This window comes from Pantherophis guttatus, chromosome 3, assembly GCF_059756535.1.
Source record: "Pantherophis guttatus breed Tessera chromosome 3, ASM5975653v1, whole genome shotgun sequence".
Lineage (NCBI taxonomy): Eukaryota > Metazoa > Chordata > Lepidosauria > Squamata > Colubridae > Pantherophis > Pantherophis guttatus.
In genome coordinates, this window is record NC_142065.1 from 153,922,238 (window position 1) to 153,944,813 (window position 22,576).

General features: G+C 40.0%; 1 protein-coding gene across 4 annotated transcripts in view; it reads right to left on the bottom strand.

Moving 5' to 3' along the window:
• The window catches only part of ATP9B (ATPase phospholipid transporting 9B), a 158,922-nt gene that overhangs the window by 20,065 nt on the left and 116,281 nt on the right, over nt 1-22,576 (bottom strand). For all 4 annotated transcript variants that reach the window (XM_087890377.1, XM_087890376.1, XM_060682069.2 and 1 more), the window contains exons 16-20: nt 13,729-13,890; nt 13,357-13,449; nt 9,941-10,024; nt 8,979-9,149; nt 1,032-1,130 (exon numbers count right to left, since the gene is read on the bottom strand). In XM_087890377.1, coding sequence (XP_087746503.1) covers nt 1,032-1,130; nt 8,979-9,149; nt 9,941-10,024; nt 13,357-13,449; nt 13,729-13,890 — 609 coding nt within the window. The remainder of the gene's footprint in view (nt 1-1,031; nt 1,131-8,978; nt 9,150-9,940; nt 10,025-13,356; nt 13,450-13,728; nt 13,891-22,576) is intronic.

Here is a 22,576-nt window from a genome sequence, read left to right on the forward strand (position 1 = left end):
GGCACCCCACATGAGGCGTCTCGACGTCGACCTCTGCCCCCCTGCCAACACAAACTGCGACCGTCCGAGAGAAAGGAGGAGAACCACCGTAACACGGTGCCCCCCATCCCCAACTCCTCCAACTGGCGCAGCATGATACCATGGTCGATGGTATCAAAAGCCACTGAGAGGTCTAACAGGACCAGAAGAGAGGAGCAACTCCTGTCCCGAGCCTTCCAGAGATCATCTACCAATGCAACCAATGCCGTTTCCGTGCTGTACCCGGGCCTGAAGCCCGACTGGAATGGATCTAGATAAGACGTTTCCTCCAGGTATTGCGGAAACTGTCGTGCGACCACACTCTCAACAACCTTCGCCACAAAACGAAGGTTGGAGATGGGATGGTAGGTGACTAATACTGCTGGGTCCAGGGAAGGCTTCTTGAGGAGAGGCCTCACCACCGCCTCTTTCAAGGCCGTGGGGAGGTAACCCTCACTCAATGAAGCGTTGATAATTCCCTGGAGCCAGCCTCGTGTAACCTCCCAGGAAGCCAGTACTAACCAGGAGGGACACGGGTCCAGCAAACATGTGGCCGCACTAAGTCTCCCCAAAGTCCTGTCCACGTCATCAGGGGTCACAGAGTCAAACTCTTCCCAGATAACATTCTCAAGACTATTCCTCGCCACCCTGCCCGAATCTACCCAGTCAGAGTCCAAATCCGCCCGGATCTGTGCAATTTTGTCATACAGATATTGTCTAAATTCCTCGGCCCTGCCTTCCAGGGGGTCCTCCCGTGCTCCCGGATGTAACAGGGAGTGGGTCACCCTGAACAGGGCGCTGGACGATTATCTGATGACGCAATAAGGGCGGAAAAGTAATTAAACTTTGCCGCCTTTATCGCCACTAGGTAGGTCTTAATTAAGATTGTACTGCATTTAATTCTTAGATTAGATATAACAAATTTTCAGGAGACCAACACGTTTTTCAGCTCTAGGAAAGAAGACAACAGGAGCTAAAAATGATTGGAGAAATATATCAGCAGTTCTACTTACGGGTCTGAAAATATGAATATCTTGGGTCCTAGACACTAAATGGGAACTTTTTGCAATACAAGTCGCAGTCTCCAATTTATCTCCTGTTAGCATCCATATCTATGAGATAATTTTAGAATTTAACTGTTAATTCTTTATTATATTAAAAACTGTGCACATATCTTTCTCAAATTAACTTAAGGGGAAAAAAAGGAAAGATTCAAACTATTACTTTGGCTTTGTTTTGCATCAAATAGATGCAGAGTCCAGCTGTAGGGGTCTACGGAGACAAAAGCAACCAGCATTTAAACTCATTCTATCTATTCAAATGGGATAGCTCCTTAGGTCATCTATTAACTGGACAGATACAGTTTAAAGGAGCAAAGTATATTTCACTCTTTCCTTCCCACAAATATTTGTTTCCATATAATTAGTTTCTTGCAAGATTTTATGCTCTGAATCCTGTTATAAATCATAGTAATTCATATTGCTCTATTATTCACGGCAAGCATTCAAATATCTGAAATATATATTATCCAATTAAACCTTGAAATAACTAAGTTATAAATTAATATTATTGTCCCAATAGGTAGCTGTTTATAAACAAACAAATTCATATGGCTGCCATTCTACCAAAGGAACTCTAGATAGTGAATAGAGATTAAAATGTCCTCCAAAATGTATAAATCCATTAAAGAAAAAGTAAGACAAGACCTGTAAACACCCCCTCCCCTAAAATTTAAAGCCCTGGAAGGCAAATCCTAATGTGTTTAATAATGTGATCTGCTCCATCGCAACTTCTGTGCATATGAAATACTAAAAGTATTCAGTTATATAACATTAGCAGAATATTATTAGCAGAATTAGCAGAAATAGATATACAGTGAGGCAAAAAAGTATTTAGTCAGCCACCAATTGTGCAAGTTCTCCCACTTAAAAAGATGAGAGAGGCCTGTAATTGTCATCATAGGTAGACCTCAACTATGAGAGACAAAATGAGAAAACAAATCCAGACAATCACATTGTCTGATTTGGAAAGAATTTATTTGCAAATTATGGTGGAAAATAAGTATTTGGTCACCTACAAACAAGCAAGATTTCTGGCTCTCACAGACCTGTAACTTCTTCTTTAAAAGGCTCCTCTGTCCTCCACTCATTACGTGTATTAATGGCACCTGTTTGAACTTGTTATCAGTATAAAAGACACCTGTACACAACCTCAAACAGTCACACTCCAAACTCCACTATGGTGAAGACCAAAGAGCTGTCAAAGAACACCAGAAACAAAATTGTAGACCTGTACCAGGCTGGGAAGACTGAATCTGTAATAGGCAAGCAGCTTGGTGTGAAGAAATCAACTGTGGGAGCAATAATTAGAAAATGGAAGACATACAAGACCACTGATAATCTCCCTCGATCTGGGGCTCCATGCAAGATCTAACCCCATGGGGTCAAAATGATCACAAGAACGGTGAGCAAAAATCCCAGAACTACACGGGGGGACCTAGTGAATGACCTGCAGAGAGCTGGGACCAACGTAACAAAGGCTACCATCAGTAACACACTACGCCGCCAGGGGCTCAGATCCTGCAGTGCCAGACGTGTCCCCCTGCTTAAGCCAGTACATGTCCGGGCCTGTCTGAAGTTTGCTAGAGAGCATTTGGATGATCCAGAAGAGGATTGGGAGAATGTCATATGGTCAGATGAAACCAAAGTAGAACTGTTTGGTAGAAACACAACTCGTCATGTTTGGAGGAGAGAGAATGCTGAGTTGCATCCAAAGAACACCATACCTACTGTGAAGCATGGGGGTGGCAACATCATGCTTTGGGGCTGTTTCTCTGTAAAGGGACCAGGACGACTGATCCATGTACAGGAAAGGATGAATGGGGCCATGTATCGTGAGATTTTGAGTGCAAACCTCTTTCCATCAGCAAGGGCATTGAAGATGAAATGTGGCTGGGTATTTCAGCATGACAATGATCCCAAACATACCACCTGGGCAACAAAGGAGTGGCTTCGTAAGAAGCATTTTAAGGTCCTGGAGTGGCCTAGCCAGTCTCCAGAACTCAACCCCATAGAAAACCTTTGGAGGGAGTTGAAAGTTCGTGTTGCCCAGCGACAGCCCCCAAACAATAATAATAATAATAATAATAATAATAATAATAATAATAATAATAATAATAATAATAATAATAATATTTATTTACCACACTTTTCCCGGAGGACTCGGGGCGGTGTACAGCCAAGATTAAAAACATAAATATACAATATCATAGTTAAAATTAATTAAAATCATTAAATAGTTTTGGCCAAATTTTAAAACCCAATATTAAAACCCAATTTAAAATCATTCAGTTAGACAGCCCCGCCTGTTGGAACAGTAGGGTCTTGAGGGCACAGCGAAAGACCCGGAGGTCAGAGATGTTACGAATATCCAGGGGCAATTCATTCCTAAGGGCAGGAGCTCCGACAGAGAAGGCTCTCCTCCTGGGTATCCCCAGCCGACACAACTTGGCTGACGGTACCCTGAGGACTCCCTCTCTGTGGGAGCAGACTGGTCAGTGGGAGGCTATTGGTGACAGAAGGCGGTCCCGTAAATATCCTGGTCCTATGCCATGGAGCGCTTTAAAGGTGGTGACCAACACCTTGAATTGCACCCAGAAGACCACTGGGAGCCAGTGCAGCTCGCGCAGGAGAGGTGTTACATGGGTGTAACGAGGTGCGCCCATACCCACCCATGCGGCCGCATTCTGGACCAGTTGGAGCCTCCGAGTGATCTTCAAGGGGAGCCCCATGTAGAGAGCATTACAATAGTCCAGACGGGAGGTGACGAGGGCATGAGTGACTGTGCGCAAGGCTTCCCGGTCCAGAAAGGGACGCAACTGGCGGATCAGGCGAACCTGATAAAAAGCCCCCCTGGCTACAGGCGTTATATGCTCTTCTAAAGACAGCCGTGAGTCCAGGAGGGCACCCAGATTGCGAGCCCTCTCTGTGGGGGGCAAAGATTCACCCCAATAGTCAGTGATGGCACCAGCTGACTATACCGGGACACCGGAAGCCACAGCCACTCAGTCTTGGAAGGGTTGAGCTTGAGCCTATTTCTCTCCATCCAGCCCCTCACGGCCTCCAGGCAGCAGGACATCACATCAAGGGCATCATTGGGGTGGTTTGGGGTGGAGATGTACAACTGGGTGTCATCAGTGTACTGATGGACTCTCACCCCAAAACCATGGATGATCTCACCCAGCGGCTTCACATAAATGTTGAACAGAAGGGGCGAGAGGACCGACCCTTGCGGCACCCCACAAGCGAGGCGCCTCGAGGTTGACCTCTGCTCCCCTGCCAACACAAACTGCGAGCGGTCGGAGAGGTAGGAGGAGAACCACTGTAACACGGTGCCTCCAATTCCTAACCCCCTCAACCGCTGCAGCATGATCGATGGTATCAAAAGCCGCTGACAGATCTAATAGGACCAGGACAGAGGAGCAACCCGTCCCGAGCCCTCCAGAGATCATCAACCAACGCGACCAATGCCGTTTCTGTGCTGTACCCCCGCCTGAAGCCCGACTGGTACGGGTCCAGATAGACAGCTTCCTCCAGGTACCGGGGTAGCTGTCGTGCCACCATACTCTTGACAATCTTCACCACAAAGCGAAGGATGGAGACCGGACGGTAATTTGCTAATACAGCCGGATCCAGGGATGGCTTCTTGAGGAGGGGTCTCACCACCGCCTCTTTCAAGGCGGCGGGAAAGGCACCCTCACTCAAAGAAGCATTTATAATCCCCTGGAGCCAGCCTCGTGTAACCTCCCGGGAGGCCAGTACCAACCAGGAGGGACACAGGTCCAATAAACATGTGGCAGCACTAAGCCCACCCACAATCCTGTCCACGTCCTCGGGAGCCACAGGGTCAAACTCTTCCCAGATAATATTCTCAAGACTCATCCCCGTCTCCCTCCCCGGACTCACCTAGTCGGAGTCCAAGCCTTCCCGAATCTGAGCGACTTTATCATGCAGGAATTGCACAAAATCCTCAGCTTGACCCTGCAAGGGATCTTCCTGCACTTCCACCCGAAGGAGGGAGTGGGTCACCCTAAACAGAGCGGCTGGGTGGTTCTCTGCAGATGCGATAAGAGCGGAAAAATAGTTAGATGTTGCCGCTTTTATCGCCACTAGATAGGTCTTGATATAAGACCTCACCTGTGTCCGGTCATATTCGGATTGACTAGTCCTCCAAACACTCTCTAGGCGTCTTTTCCGACGCTTCATCTCTCTCAGCTCCTCGGAGAACCAAGGAGCCAACTGAGATTGGCATCGGGTCAGAGGCCGCAAAGGCACGACGCGGTCCAAAGCCCCTGCAGTCGCACTATCCCAAGCGGCCACCAGGTCTTCAGTCGAGTCGTGTGCCAGAGTCTCAGGAAATGGCCCAAGCTCCATCTGGAACCTTTCGGGATCCATCAGGTGCCCTGGACGGAACCATCTAGTCGGTTCCGTCTCCCTGCGGCAGGGGGAAGCGGCTTGATAGTCTAAGCGAAGGAGTGAATGATCTGTCCATGACAAGGGTTTAATGTCTAGGTCCCCTCTACCAAGATCATTCAGCCACTGACCAGATATAAAAATCAAGTCCAGAGTGTGTCCCCCTGTGTGAGTGGGGCCTTGCACTAACTGGGTTAAGTCCATGGCCGTCATAGAAGCCATGAACTCCCGAGCCACCTCTGACGTCTCACTGACGGATGGCAGGTTGAAATCCCCCATAACAATAAGTCTGGGGGTATCAACTGCCACCCCGGCAATCACGTCGAGTAGCTCAGGCAGGGTCACCGCCACGTGGCAGGGAGCCAGGTACGTAGTCAGCAAATGCATCTGCACCCCATGACCCCACTTCACAAAAAGGGACTCACATCCAGCTATCTAAGGAACAGTGTTCTCCCTCGGACAAAGACTTTCTCTAATAATTGCCGCTACTCCCCCACCCCTCCCCTGGACCCTCGGCTGATGAAATGCACGGAAGCCTGGTGGGCACATTTCAACGAGGGGAACCCCCCCCTCCAGGCCCAACCAGGTCTCCGTAATCCCAGCCAGGTCTATACCCCCCTCCACAATAAGATCACAAATGAGGGGGGGGTTGTTAATTACCGACCTGGCATTACATAACATCAGTTGAGGACCCAGGGCCTGAGACTCTGTGCAATCCAGGACACGAGCCACGCTATGGGGTCTGGAGTGCACAATCGCTCAAAGACAGCGAGTGCGCGCCCCCTGAACCTGATATGGCCCGCCATGCCTGCCCCTCCCACTTATCACTTTGATGGAACTGCCCTTCCTTTCGCCCCCCGGTGCCCCGGTCAGATTACCCTTCTCCCCTCCTCCGCTGCGCCCATCCAACCCACCACCCCGCACAGTGGCTATATGGACCCCCACCGGTCCATCTCTACAGCCCCCTCCCCCCCTCCCGGGTCCCCTCAACCCCCTCTTTTTCACATGCCACCTCTCTGGGTCCCAAAACCTGTCATTGAGGTAGGCCCTTGATAATGTGGAGGGCCACGTCTGCGAGAGGGGGGCATCTCGCAGTGCAATTAGTTCAGCCACCAAATACATCCACTAAGAAGACCAAATGGAACTGGTATCCGGGTGGGGTCCAATAAAGTTCTATAAAAGATGGTAAAAGATGGTAGAAACCATGTGGAAGAAACAGCTGGCCTCCACTGTTCTCTCACCACAGTGGGAGGAGTCCCAGGCCTTTGAGCACCTTTGCAAGATCAATGTTCTAATCACCCTCTCACGGCGATGGTCAGATGGTCATAACTTTGGAGGATTTGTTGGTCCGCCTCCAGTCTTACAGCAGTAACCAGTGCCCAAAAGCCGTCTCCCTTAGCACCCACATGACTATCCAGACCACCTTGGTGCATGGGCTCAATAAAATAGAATAGTAGAATAGAATAATAATTTATAGAGACAGGTCGATGATAATCCACGGGCGGGGGATGTTCCACAAACTGGGAATAAATCCGCAGTAATACAATCCATAGGCAGCATCTAAGAAGTCCAAACCAGGCTGAAAAGAAAGTGGGGAGGAAGAGAGATGCCGCCCAAGGCAGCCAGTCCATAGGCCTGCCTCCGGCAACTCCCATATCAAGAAGTTTGGTAATCCCCTCAGCCATGGCTGCAGCCTCCAAGTCCCCGATCACAATTGGTGGTTTGGTTTATTAGCCTCTGCTCGGCTGCAGGGCATGTTTATTTATTTATTTATTTATTTATTTATTAGATTTCTATACCGCCCTACTCCCGAAGGACTCAGGGCGGTGCACAGCCAAACAATAAAAACACATACAATACAAAATTTAAAAAATAGAATAAAATCAAATTAAATAATTTTGGCCCCGACAAATTTAAAACCCCAAACTTTTAAAACCAATTTAAAATTGAATATATAAATACTAAAAAATATTTAAAATTTTAAAAATCTTTTATAAAAGAGGGGGAAAATTAGGCCAGGCCGGCCTGGTGAAATAGTAAGGTCTTTAAGGCGCGGCGGAAGGTGCGCAGATCCGGGATCCTCCGTATCTCTGGGGGGAGCTCGTTCCAGATAGTAGGTGCCCCCACAGAGAAGGCTCTCCCCCTGGGGGCCGCCAGTCGACATTGTTTGGCTGACGGCACCCGGAGGAGCCCCTCTCTATGGGAGCGTACCGGCCGGTGGGAGGCTATTGGTGTTAGACATCTCCTTTTGTCCCCTCCACCAACATTGCTCTTCCGAGCCAAATCAGCGTCCTACAGCGGTCGCCATTTCGCCGGGGGTAACCTCCACCACCGCTGACAAACATCTGGATCTACAGTGCACCCTCCGGTATCTACAGAGCCTCTGCAGCTCCCCGAGGTAACCCTGGGCCAAGCAAGTTCTTTCAGGCCGGCCTCATCCCACGGCCAATTCGGCTGGCTGCTGTGTTCGGCTGTTGACATTGCCGTTGCCGCCCCCAATGCGAAAACGCTGGAGCAACCGGCCGTTGGTGCCTTCAATCCCGTGGCACTCAGTCTCCGTAAATTCTCCCCAGCCACGCTGTTCCGGAGGGCAAAAAAGCCCTCTCCAGGCTGGGGGAGAGTTCCCATCACCGGGGATTCAGGCTAGGATTGTAAATGCAGCCACGGCAGACCCCAAAAACACCTGAATCCACCCCATGGTTGATTGCAGATTCAGGGTGGCGTCGCCATCTTGCGAACATCACTGCTCTAGAGGAGATCTGCATGGAGGAATGGGCCAACATACCAGCAACAGTGTGTACCAACCTTGTGAAGACTTACAGAAAATGTTTGACCTCTGTCATTGCCAACAAAGGATATATAACAAAGTATTGAGATGAACTTTTGATATTGACCAAATACTTATTTTCCGTTATAATTTGCAAATAAATTCTTTCCAAATCAGACAATGTGATTGTCTGGATTTGTTTTCTCATTTTGTCTCTCATAGTTGAGGTCTACCTATGATGACAATTACAGGCCTCTCTCATCTTTTTAAGTGGGAGAACTTGCACAATTGGTGGCTGACTAAATACTTTTTTGCCCCACTGTATATGTGGATATATTCATGAAAAAAATCATATGGTAACTCTTATATATTGTTGTATATAGTTAGTAATTATATTGTTGTATAGTTACTAAGTTACTATAATACAAAAATTAAAATGGATTTTCTGTACTTTCTTTACTTTTTTGCATAAGACAAAATAATTGTCTGTAGTTAATATATTTAAATGTATTCTACAAAAAATTAACTTTGCCTTCTCTCTGTCGTGCTCTCTCTCTCTGTGTTCCTTTTACCTATAGGTGTTTGACCAACAGTGATACATTCCTAGTTGCTTATATTTCTCATATGAAACAGACTGAATTCTTAGTTAGAGCAACAGATCTCCAGTAAGAGAACAAAAAATGTATATAAACAAACTGAAGAATAAAAAAAAAAATTAGTACCTTTATTCCAGCATTCCGTAGCATCTCTAATGTTGGCCTAACATCAGCCTGTAATTGATCTTCAACTCCAGTGAGACACAATAATTCCATTTCTCTTTCTAGACTCTCTACAACTGCAGCCACCTTGAGCATTCTGTCATGTATACTTAATTTTGCTTGGTTATATCGACTCTTAAGACAAAACAAAATGTAATTTGTAGCCTCAAGTAGATAAGAAAGATTTTTATATTGTCCAAAATGCAAGCCCTAGAGTGTTATTTGATTCACAGATTCACTTTAAAATCTGAAATTCAGATTTCACCTATGATGTGCATGCAGAAGTAAATGAACATAAGTAATATCAATGACAGAAAGAAATGTAAATAACTAAATATTTTATATCTGTACAATTCAATCTTAAATTGGTCTGATCACATGATGTCACAGTTTATGAATGCATTGGTCAATAAAAGAATTGCCTGTTCTATTAATCGAAGATTACCTGCATTGTTGTTCAAAAAATCTGGGGTAAGAACAATTATATTCCTTGACAATATAAATATTACCTATATAAATACATTATTGACTCCCAATTGGGAGTCAATAATGTATCAATTTGTATCAATTTGTTTTTAAACAGAATGAAATTCAATGTAGGGAAATGTAGGCAAAGAACCCCCAAATGCACAGTTAGGAGACTACATTATCATCCACATGGCAGATAGCTATTTCTTTCCACCCACTTAAATAGAAACTCTTATGAACACAGTAATAGAAGATTAAACAATTCAGATAAAGCTGAGGAAAGTAAGGAAAAGCAAAAAAAGAAAGCTGTAGAAATCAAGCCAATGATGAAGTCAATGGAGGTGGACCTCACCTATCAATTGTCTACAGTAAAGAGAAATTACATATCTGAACTAAATAGAGGTTATTTTGCCATTACTGGAGCTCAGTGTAATATTTGTCTTTCAACTTTTTTTTACCTCAAAATCCTGATATTGTTCTTCTGTTAAGGATTTTTTGGCAACAACCAAAGTGCGCAGACCTTCTCTTGCCATGTTACCACACTAAAATTGCAAATAAATAAATAAATAAATAAATAAATAAATAATAGTTATGAATCATGCTGCAATGCATTGATACAAAAAGACAAAAGGTTATGAGGTCAATTTACATTAAGTTGTACATTCATTCAGAAACATACTTTTATTCTTGAGACATCAAGTCAGCTATATATTTTCAACAGTAAGATTATTTAAACTGCCCCAGCAACTCTTCTATATTGTCAGAGAAAGGCAATATCACAATAGAACTGATAACTGACAGGATAAAGGAAACCTTGAAAGAGCCTTGGTAGTACAGTGGTCTAAGGCACCCTGTTATTAAGTTGGTTATTAAGACCAGATGCCTGCAATTACTGCAGGTTCGAATCTCGCCAAGGCTCAAGGTTGACTCAGCCTTCCATCCTTTCTAAGGTAGGTAAATTGAGGACCCAGTTGTGGGGGCAATAAACTGACTTCGTATAAATATACAAAAGAATGAAGGCTATTGCTTAGCGCACTGTAAGCCGCCCTGAGTCTCCGGAGAAGAGCGGCATATAAATCAAAAAACAAAAAACAAACAAACAAACAAACAAAAACTCCTGCCCAAAAGAGGCAGCCAAGCATATTATGTTTGATGGGCAAAAGAAAAAGGTACAGGAGGGTTTAAATACTGATTCTTCAAAAGGGACTTCCTCTTGAACCAAGCAGTTTCTGGAATTATTTCATTAACTTATCTCAATTAACAACTTTTTATGTAAAGTTTTTAACTTCTTGTGAGTTTGTGTAATCAGTTCCACTCCTCCCTGTTGGTTGAAGCCTGACACCTCCTGATATCAACAGTTTTGCCTTCTATGTTTCTTTGACCCTTTGTCATCTCTATCCCAGATTAAGGAACCAGTGCCATGTAGATAATGACTACTTTTACTGATAATGACTATTTTTACTTTTACTGTAACACCTATAGTAACAGAACCTTGGAAGTCTGAATGTGCTCCCCTCCCTTTATCTTTGTATGAACTAGAGAGGGGTCTCCCGAGACATTTACTTAAACTAGTTTCTTGAAATGGGTTCAAACCTCAAGTGTCTAATCATGGGCCTTGGTAGTAGCTCTTTGTCCTGTCTTTCAAGGCCATTCCCTATGCCCTCTGTATCCTTCAAGTGGAAATTAAATTAGCTCTGGTTATTTTTGAAGGGCTAATTCAAAAAGAAGGGCCGAGGGATTCTTTTATCCTATGGCCACTTGGCCTCTGAAGTGCCTGTGCTGGTTTTTGTCCATGATTTGTAATAATACAGGAAATTACATAGGGAAGTTACATGGAGATTTGGGCTGTACTACAGATGACAAGTAGGTTTTTCTTGTCTCTATCAATCTATCATTTGGAAATGATGTAGGCAAACTAACCAAAGCTTAAAATAGTTGGAGATGAATGTATAGTTGGTGGAAAAACTGTTGTCTGGTTATAAATTTGCAATCAGTCTGAGGAATGGCTACATTGTCCCTGCACTATCAAAAGCATATGGAAATCTGTATCATCTTTTGGAACACAGGTGACTTCTCTGGCTAGAAGTACCTTTGACAAGCTTTGGCTGGTTTCTGAAATAAGATCTAGCAGAGAAAACCAGTTAAACTCCAGTCTAGAATACGGTAAGGTTCTCTAAATGTATCTTTAAAGTCCAAAAATGTCAGCATAAAATTCTATGCCAATATACTTGTAGGGATTGGACAAATTCAACTCAATTAACTATGGGGATATTTGGATCCAAGTTACATGAGGAAAAACGTTTTCTTACTTAAACTTCTCAGTGTCCTACATTAAGCTGCAGAAAGCTTAGTCAGGCATACTCCTCGGATCAATAAGGCCATGAGGTATAAAGGACACAGTCATTTTATTGATGCCCTAATGACTAGAATTTCTTCTGCTAAAAAATTTACCATGCTGTTTGAACAATGGGTTTTAAATAGTTCCAAATTATTATTTTCATTTCATCAATTTTGCTCTTATTCCAATTTTTATTCTCCTATTTTCTTTTAAATATGCTTCATTGTTTTCTTCATTAATTTTTTTTTTAATTAAATTCCAACATGTAGACTATGTCTTAGGTGCAGGATAGACATACCTTAAGACTATTTATGAAACACATCTATGAATAAAAAAGTAACCCTCATGGAATTTAATAGGCAGGCTCTATTAAATGAATTAAGATGTTTCTGATGTTCACTTTCTCTTTTTTTGGGATCTTTTACTCTTCCTCACTCTTCTAAGAAGTGAGGTTCCTTATTAAGTTTTAGAAATTAATCACTTTCCTTGAATGCAATATTTCATATAAATGCACTGGGACAATAAAGTGAACACAGCTTAGAGCAGATATTCTTTTTCTCTTTGATTCTCTGCCTGATTTATTGGATTACATGATTTCCAAAGTCCCTATTTTATCACTATCTGACTTAGACTACATGTTCCCTTTATTTTTTAAATATGGTTTCAAAATTATTTTTTCAGGCTATATTGTACATTTATTATAGAAAATGTCTACACTACATCATTAAAGTACTTAGAATAAGCTTATTTTTCTCTATTAAAATAGTAAAATTAAAAAGATCATTTTTTAAAAAGCAAACTTCTGTCATTCTAATGCAAAATGTGTATCGATTTGACCTCATAATGCTAAATAAATTAAGCAAGCATTTTACAATTAATTGTACATCATTATCACAGAAAGTAATTTTTATGACACTTTATTAGGTCTTCAGGGAATTTAATTTATTCATGACCCTGATTAAATCAAACTGCCTGAAGCGACTATTGATTTATATTGCCAATACCATTATGAACATGCATTGTGTGATTATCACATTACCATATTATCTGTATGTAAGGTCAAATAAAGACAACTGCTGGTGTCCAGTACAGCAATATAGTATAATGCATTTCTTTTGTAAAAACATGCTTTCATACATAATTTAAATATATTTCTGCTGTCCAGGGGAAAAGCAAAGCCAGCAAAACAGATTGAGCATATATGATATCATTTTTATGATGACTGTTTAGATTTAAAGTAAGATCCTTGCTTTCTAATAGATACTGCATTCAGAAAAAAAACATTTTACATTACTTATTAAATTAGTTATATCTTTTGTCTCCTTTTCAATTATTAGATGAACCTTTAGATAAAAATTTTCCAAATTCATTATTCATTTGTTTTTGTTTTATATTTGCTGTAGGCAAGTTAGATGTTACTGGATTAGAAAAGATTATTATTCACTTTTTATTATTAAATTCTGTTATACATTTTAATAATAAAGTAAAACACTTGCTTTTTCCAAAATTGAAGCAATTGTTAGCAATATTTCTTACCTCCTCTTCTAGCCAATCATTATACTGAACAATGGAGGACATTGCAACATCTGCACCTTTCATATAAAACATGATTTCACCTGTAGATTCATCCTAAAAATAAGCACAGCAATAACATAAGGATAAAAGAAACAAATGCTGACCTAAAACCACATGTACAATATTTATTCCTTTCATTCCTAGAATATAGAATCTGTAAAAGTTAGGAAATGAGTCAATCCATACTATGAAAATTGATGAAAACAAAATCTACTCTTAAAATATTTTAGAGGACATTTATGTTTTCTTCCAGTCCTTATATTATAAATATGTACAAGATCGGATATTTTCACCAGGATTCCAATGAGAAAAGAAAATATTAACAATACATACCCTCACTATGATTCCCATTCGCTTGCTCTCAGATGTGAAAGGGAAAATTTGCAGAATATAGTATGTCAGAATCTGTCCACTGGGGGTTTTCAGTTGCATTGAAGTCAAATCCCTGTTCACCAAAGTAAGACCAACACTTTCTGTCCACTGAACCAAAGCTACCTAGATAAAAATACAATAGTGATTACGGTCAATCGTACTCTGTGTAAATCAAAATGAACACAATAAAATTCAATGCAGAAAAAAATCAACAAATAAAAAGGAATACAATATACAAATGGTGATAGATTCAGTACAACCAATAACTATTGCGTTTTATATAGCTGTTTTGTATGATTCCCAATTTGGAAGCAACTAGACAAAGTACATTTTGTCAACTGATGTATAACAGCAAAAAAAAATTAACTCTGATGTGAGAGACAATATATTGCTTTCATCACCAGTGACCATTTTATATAATTATAAAATTCAATCCTTATTTTTATCCCCCTTTTTGTCTCCTTTTGTTTCTTTTTTTATTAATTGTTTATTCTCTTTCTTTAATCTATTTTAATCATTGTAGTTTTCTTATTGAATCATCACAGATGTATTATTTGTTTGTTACATTTCACTAATACTCTAGGTTAGGGACGCCCAACCTTGTTAACTTTTAGACTTGTGGACTTCAATTCCCAGAATTCCCCAGGCAGCATGTTGAACTCCACAAAAGTCTTAAAGTTGCCAAGGTTGGACACCTCTGCTCTAGGTCAAATCTTCAATTTTGTAGCCTCTCATTTTTTGAAATAGCTTACTACTCAAAATCAAATTCGCTACCACACTGTTAAATGTTTCAGGAAAGCCATTAAAACAAGGCTTTTTAAGAAAGCCCTAGGAGGAGATCCAGTAAAAGTTACTGGGCTGTGGTTGGACGCTTTGTTCTCATAACCTTAATTTCTGTTTTAGTAACTTTTGTATTGCCATTTTGATTACTGTTTCTCATTTTATTATACTTTTTGGTATTTTAATCCTTTTATTATAAGAAGAAAATGTAAGCTCTTCAAAGTCCTCTTGCAATGGAACAGCACATAAACCTCAGCAAACAAATAATTAACTAGGGGAAAAAAAACAATAACCATTAGTAGTCTTATCATTGCAAAATTTGTATAATTCCCTTTTAAAGAAGTTCAAACTGGCAGACTTCACTAAGTAAGGATATAAGAATATATCCTACAATTTAATTTTGTTGAAAATAAAGAATTTGCAACTGCCTTTTTTCCAAAGCAAGCTTCATTCAAATTCTAATAACGTAAAAATGAAAACATCATTTTTGCCATACTTTGTATAATTTTGTCATTTTAATCCTTACCACTGATATTGTTTCCTAACTTAGCATACCCCACATATTGGCTGTGAAGGTGCTCTGATATTAGATTTCTTCCTCTATGTTCAAAATAAGACAGTAAAATCTGATAAATTCTTTGGCCTGAGACAATATTTGAGGACCTACAGGATTTAAAACTATATTAAACTAGTACTAGCATGTACTAGCTATGTATGTACTAGCTATGTATGTACTAGAATGAGAATTTTTTTCAGAAATATATTGCTCAAGTCTGCCAACATATTGTCTATCTGACTGCATATCTGGCATAGAACAGCATTCTGGTTCAGATGAATTAAAACTGAATATGCAAATGTGCATATTAATTTGATCTGAATAAAAAGTTCAAGGCAGATAAAATTAAATAATAAAAACGTTATTGTAATTGAGAAGCTTTTAGATATTAAGTAAAACACATTCTATCTACCTACCTACCTACCTACCTACCTACCTACCTAATTTCTATGCTGCCTGTCTCCACTACAAGGTGGCTCTAGACTATTACAAATAATCCTTGATTTATGACCCTAATTGAGATTGGATTTCCATTGCTAAGTGAAATGGTTAAGTAAAACATCACATGACCATGCCACTTAGTGACAGCACTCCCAGCAGTCCAGATTGTATGCATTAGGCCAGGTTGATGCAGTCCTTCATGCATTTCTTGCCTGTGCAAGCTACCTGCTTCAATTCCCCTTTCCTACCTATCTCCTTCATCATCACTGTCCTTTTGGCCACTCTGACACCACTGTCTATCCCTGCTGCCTCTGCCACTGCTCCTCCAGCTGCTGAATGGTATCCAAGCAATGGGTGAGGGCCCTAGGATGCAAGCACAGCAGAGACTTGTCTATTAAATAGAGTTTGCTGGGCAGGATGGAAGCAGCAGGATGGAGCCAATGAAGGTGGAAGGACAATGGTGTGAGTGGAGGAGCCCCATCTCCCATCACTGGTGTAAGGAGTGATAGCACACAGACTGTGGAGAGTGTGGTGGGACAGGCCAGCGAACGTGGCACAGTATTGCCAGGTGAGATAGGAGAGGTGATGGCAGTGCTCCAGGAAGAGGGTTTCCAGGAGGCACAGCTGGAGGAATGGCCCACAGCCTTCATCATACTGGAAGCTGCTGGTGCTTCACAAGGGTTTGCAGGAGGAAGGTTGGGCCAGCCAAGCAGAAGGCCTGAGAGTAGATTCTGTCAGTGCTGGACTTGCCTTTACTTCTCATTGAAGCCTGCAGGACAGTTCTGCGGGAGCACTTCCAACATGAGCTGCAGAGCATGTACTGTGCTTCTGAGAAGTCCTCAACTCTCCATTTCATCCAGTTTCATGGCCCCTGAACAGCACTTTCCACACAGCTATTGTCTTTGCCTGAGGAGCCACTGCTGCCTTTCTGGTCTGTCCCACAGTTTATGGGTAATTGCTCCTTACAAGTGATGATGAAGCTTATTTCCTGCACTGCTGTTCTTTTGCTCATGTGACTGTGGAATGCTGCAACTGGTAATAACTGATAATAATATAGGCAAGTTGCCAAGTGCCAAAATTTTGATCACATGACTGCAAGAGGATGCTGCAGTGGCAGGAATTTTGAGGACCACTTGTAACTACTATTCATGAAGCATTGGCGTAACTTCAAAAAGTCACTGAACAAATTATCATGACCTGAGGACTACTTGTAGTAATGTACCTGCACTAAAATGTTTCAAGCCATATAATTTTAATAGAAAGAAAAATAATAATTTAGGCTTCTTATTTCTGAATGCAAAATAAACTCATATTATTAAGTAAAATAAAAATATAGAGGCGGAAAAACCATTTTTGTATTCTGCAAGCAAATGATATAAAATCACGAAGATCCTTAAGTAAAGCAATTCATTATAAGTCGCAATTCAAAATTACAATCATCAGCAAACTACAGGGAATAGAGAAATGAAATACATTCACACAACAACACTGGATTACAACTTTTTATAAAACTCACAATGTAGATATCTGGTGAGTATATACCTACATAGGTACAGCAGATATATCTTCTTAAAGACATAGAAAAAAGCATCTATAAAATGGCTCATCTAGAAAGGCTAGAAAGAATTTTTGAACTAATTTCCTTCAAGAATAGTCATTAAGTATGTATCCGGATTGGAAAATACTAGTAACAGCAGCAGCTGCAGAGGGAAGTTTAAAAAGGCAAGATGGTGGAATTAGCATTGCAATTCAAGCCTCAACCCACTTTTGCCTGTGCATGGACACACTGGGGTTGTATTGCAATACTGAATCTGTTATATTGTTTTTGACTTTTCCCCTCATAGACACCCGTGATAAATAAAAAAAGAAATAATCCATTATTGAGTAATTCGTGTGGCCAGATTAATGTGAGCACCTAAGAAATAAAAATGAATCTAAAATAAAAGAGGTTGGAAGGCCTCATATGCAGTTCTGTGAAAGGTGTCTGCCCCTTTCAGTTTTTCTGAATTTTTATGTATCCTTACCATTGTCATGAAAGTTTCATAAGATCCTATTGGTACAATAAATGAAATTTGAGCAAGGAAAAAATTGACATCAATGTTTGGTGCTTATTTAATTTACGTCATAAACAAAATCATCCTTCATGCAAAGAAGGACAGTAGCTGTGAGAGATAAACTCTTTGTCATCTGAAGCTAAAATGCAAATAGATCATTCAGCAAGAAAAACAAGTCTACAAGTAAATAATTACAGTTATTTTGCAACAGCCAAGCCAATATTCCAGACATGTCTAGACCAGAACAAAAATTGTGGAAGGGTCTAAAAAGAACTGTCTGTGCTAGAAAACCTTCAGAAGTTATTGAATTAAAATTGAATTCCTCCATTACATGGAGGAATAGACCAAATTTCCATACAATGATGTGAGAGTCCGATCAATAGCAACAGGAAAATGTCTGATTGCAAATACTGACCCCCGGAGGGTCAGTAATAATTTTGGCCTATTTGTGCTGGCAAAAGAGGCCTACTATCAATTCCATCAGCCAAGGAATTTCTGCTGGTGAGATCCAGAAGAGGCTTTTCTGCCCTGGTCCCTGAATTTTGGAATATCTTGCTGCAGAGGATCTGTCCCCCCTCTCTTTCAGCCTTCAGGAAAAGCCTTAAAACTTGGCTTGTTGATTAGGATTGGGTCCTGAAGGAGAAGCTACTCACACATTGATAGAGAAGGCACCCCCCACACTCCTTTGCTTCAAAGTTTTTTATTTTAGTTTTATTTTTTGTAATTTTAATCTGTTTTTATATTTAAAATTATCTGGGTATTTATATATTTTTTATTACACTGTAAGCCAGGGGTGTCAAGGTCCAGGGACCGGATTCAGCCTTCGGGGTACTTAAATCTGGCCCACGGGGCCACCCTGAAAACAGCGAAAGCTCGGCCTGCGGTGCTTCTGCCAGAGAAAACGGGCTCCCAAGCTCTGTTTTCGGCTGCCACAATCTCCTGCAACCTCTACCAGTGAAAACAGAGCTTGGGCAGCCCTCCCGAGCTCCATTTTCACTGGCAGAGAGTTGCAGGAGGCTGTGGCAGCCAAAAATGGAACTCAGGACCCTGTTTTCACTGGCAAGGTGCTCAGGCCACAACAGGCCCACAACAGAAGTGACGTCGAGCTGCCCCCCCTGCCCCCCGAGGTCAAAACAACCCTGATGCGGCCCTCAATGAAATTGAGTTTGACACCCCTCTGTAAGCCATTCAGAGTTGCCTTGATCAAGAGATGGGAGGCAAATAAATATAATAATCCTGGCATATTGCTATTTGGATGAATATGGGTATGAAATAAATGAATCAATTTATGGTGTTATTGTTTACTCAAATCCCTTTTTAAACCAATAATGTATTAAGTTCTGATAACATTCATGCAAAATCGGAAAGGAGGCAAATGCTTTTTCACAGAACGGCATTAATATAGTATCTCTAAATAACAATTTTGTTAAAAGATTGCTATCGGAGGAAGACAGCAGAATAAATATAGTTTAAAATGTCATTTTTGATTCCACAAGAGCAATGCTTTTTAAAGTTTAAGAAGCCTACTATATTAGTTGCAAATGATCCAATACTCCAAAGGTTAATTTTCAATTTTCACTGTGAAAGGTTACTATTACATTCTGACCTGTAAATTGCATCTTTCCGTTAATACCCTATCATCTCATTTGTGCCCCATTGCAACGGAGGACTTGAATGTTCTATATTTGGTGACTCACATCTGTTTATTATTTAGTTTATGCTTGGCTTCACATGCTGGTTGAGTTGGCAGTTTATAGCACAACCTCATTTTAGATAGTTGTACCTGTGTGCACATAAAAATCAAGGAACCAAATCACCTGATTTTGAAGTTATTAGATTACTCTAAAATTAAGCACTCAACACTTAACAAAATATATTAAACATATAAAAATATTTAGAGAAAACTGAAAATACATTATGTCTCTGATTAGATAACCTGACAGTTAGTTGTTCCTTGAGGTAATCAACTCACCTGCCAGCAGGGCAGTTCAGAGATGACTCAGTCAGTTGTATAATAGCCATTACTGGAATCTTCCCAGATGGAAGAGATTAGGAGACAAACATTTTTCAGTGATTAAAAAAGAAATGGCCCCTCAAATAAAGTGGGGATGGAGCTGTGACTCCACCCTTTTGCCATCTCTCGCCTGCAACTTCTTCTGTGTAGGCTGATAGCACAAAACATATAAATTGGACAGGCCCCTTTTTGCCTGCTTTGAAAGCAAAGAGAATTCTGAATTTCTGACATGGTTGACTGAGTTTGGCTCCAAATTGGCTATTTCAGGTTCTAACTGGGCTAGTTTTCAGAATTGATAGGCTGGGTTTGAATGTTTCCATAACATCCTACTCCACGTCTAGTTAATTGCACCATGTGAACCATGGCTATATAAACATATAACCTTGTATCTCACATTTTTTTTCTCTTGCTCATTAAAACAATGCTCACAGAATCCATTCATGAGCATGAAACAGGACCATAATCTAGTTTATTTTAAATACAGTACCTCTGGACTACCACCAAAACATTTGGAGTGATTCTAGAAGCATCTTTTCCTTTTATGCATTTTTCTAGTTCTTTGATTCAACAAGAGAAGTATTTTTAGGATTTTTTGATTCAATGAGAGAAGTATCCCCCCCCCCTCCCAATGCTAAACACCATTCTTGCTCTATTCTGGAGGTTTCTTTGAGCCATTAGATCCACACTGTTGATAAAGGCATAGGGTACGGAGGAGAGATACCACTTTGGAAGCAGATGTATCTCTTCCACTAAATCTAAAGAGACAAATGCTTTAATTTCTTTGCCTGGTCTAAGACTTGGGACATTGGAATTTTTTTTTGCACAGGGAAGTCACAAGTCTATTGTGACTTGAATCAGTCTTGCTCCACAGACACTAGAGACAAGCACTTCTTCAAGTGCTCACAGCTACCATTTTGAACATTCTAACTATCAAAGCTGGTGCATGTACAGCCTTCAATTACCTTGCCTTTCTCCCCTTTACTGTACTTTTAATGCAACTAATTATTCAGTTATGAGAGGAAGTATTAGAAAGAAGAGCAAATAAAACATTAACCACTCCTTCCCACTGATATTATCACATGCACCAATCCCACTGCTGTTCCAGAACTAGTATGAATTTGGACCATAAGTTTAATGCCTCTGTGATTCAAGAAAAGCATAGCATAAACAGTTAAGCCATTGTTAAGCCTTTGCCTCAATACATCCTGAAAAAAAAGAGAACACCAAATCACCTTCTGACCACTCTGACCAAAATTGCTCTCCAAAATGGAGTCAACCCTACTCCAAATCTGAACTGATTATTCAATTTACAAGATTAGTTTACATGATAAAATCATCCTGTTTGCATAAAATATTAATATAGTGTTTATATGTTCCAATTGTTGAAATTATAAGTTAGTATAAGTTAGACAATTAATTTCTATAGTTTCTTTAAAATTGAAATTATGGTACTCAATCTTTTATAATAAAGATAGGGGTTTTTTGATGACAAGAATTATCTAGATTTTGTGACTTTTGAACCCATTGCTCTGTCCATTTATATATTTTTACATTGTATATTTCATCATTTTAGCACCAGTTTAACTGAATATACACTACAGACAACTCTGCTGATGCTGTTTGAGTCTTGAACATGTTTGCTTTCTTTGCTATGCTATTGAGGGCACTAGGAATAGACAAATGAAACTCGATTTTTTCAGAGAAAATGAAATATTGATCACTTATCATAAGAAACAATGAGCCTGGCATAAGTAGAACTCATGCTATGAATACAGAATAAGTTACTAATCTGAAGCTACAGTAATTATATGCATTATAATGATGCCCTGGTATTAACTTTCTTTAAAATGAATTAGGGTGCATTTGAATAGCTAGAGTTATAGATTCTAGGAATGGAAGAATCAGTTGTATTATAAACTGTATCTTGTATCTTTCCTACAGTTTGCCGTGAACTTATCCTGCAAATTGTTATAAACTCTAAGAATATTATTAGATACCACAATATACAAAATTGAAAATATTTTATTATTCAAGGTTGAATGCATAAAACTAGATTGTTAAAAGGTTGTTTATTAACTAAACATATTTTGATAGGTCACTTATAAAGTGAAAAAGAAAACATCAGTTGAGCTGTTTTGCTAAATAAAGCTCCAGGGTACAATATTCACAGCTTTATTCAATAAAATTACTTTTAAAATAGTAAGTGTGTGATTGGGAAACACTAGCATCATCTGTCAACCAAACTGCAAGAAAGCTAAATAATGAACCATTTACATTATTTTCCTTAGGCTCCAGTAATTTGCAGGCATTGCATCAATATAGCTCTTTTAAAAAAGTATGATGAAAACATGTTCTTTTAAATATAGGTTTTTTTTAAAAAAAAAAAAATAACTCCTGCAATGAGTTGCAGGCTATTTTGTGCAACTTTGTCTTTTTTTAACAAAATCTGAAAAATCATTAGAAAAATTAAATTTATAAAAACATTTAGAAGACTAATTTTAAGGATTACAAAATGACGCTGATTAGTCCACGACTAAGCAATGTAAATCCTGATTGACCGTTCAGCCAAGATTAACTACAAATGCCTGCCTGAATAGAATGAAGCTATTTTGCTAAATAGTAGAAAACCAGGAGTAAGCAGAGGCAGTGAACAAAAAGCTGGGTTGACTGCATTTTAAATAGTCCAAGTCTTGGTAGAAAGAAAACAAAGTGCTGTTATTAGATATACAATCCAAAATCCATTTGCCTAAAAATCTCAAAGCACAGTAAGGAGAAATCAAGGCTTTTCTTTTTAAAATATAATTTTCTTGAAGTTTTTTTTAATAAAGATCGTAAAACTAATACAAACTAAGCTAGAAAAAAAAATATAAATAAAAGAAAAATTCAGAAGGTGCAGAAAAAAGAACAAAAGGAAAAGAAAAAGTATAAGAGAAAAGAAAAAAGCTAACAAAGGGAATAATAAAG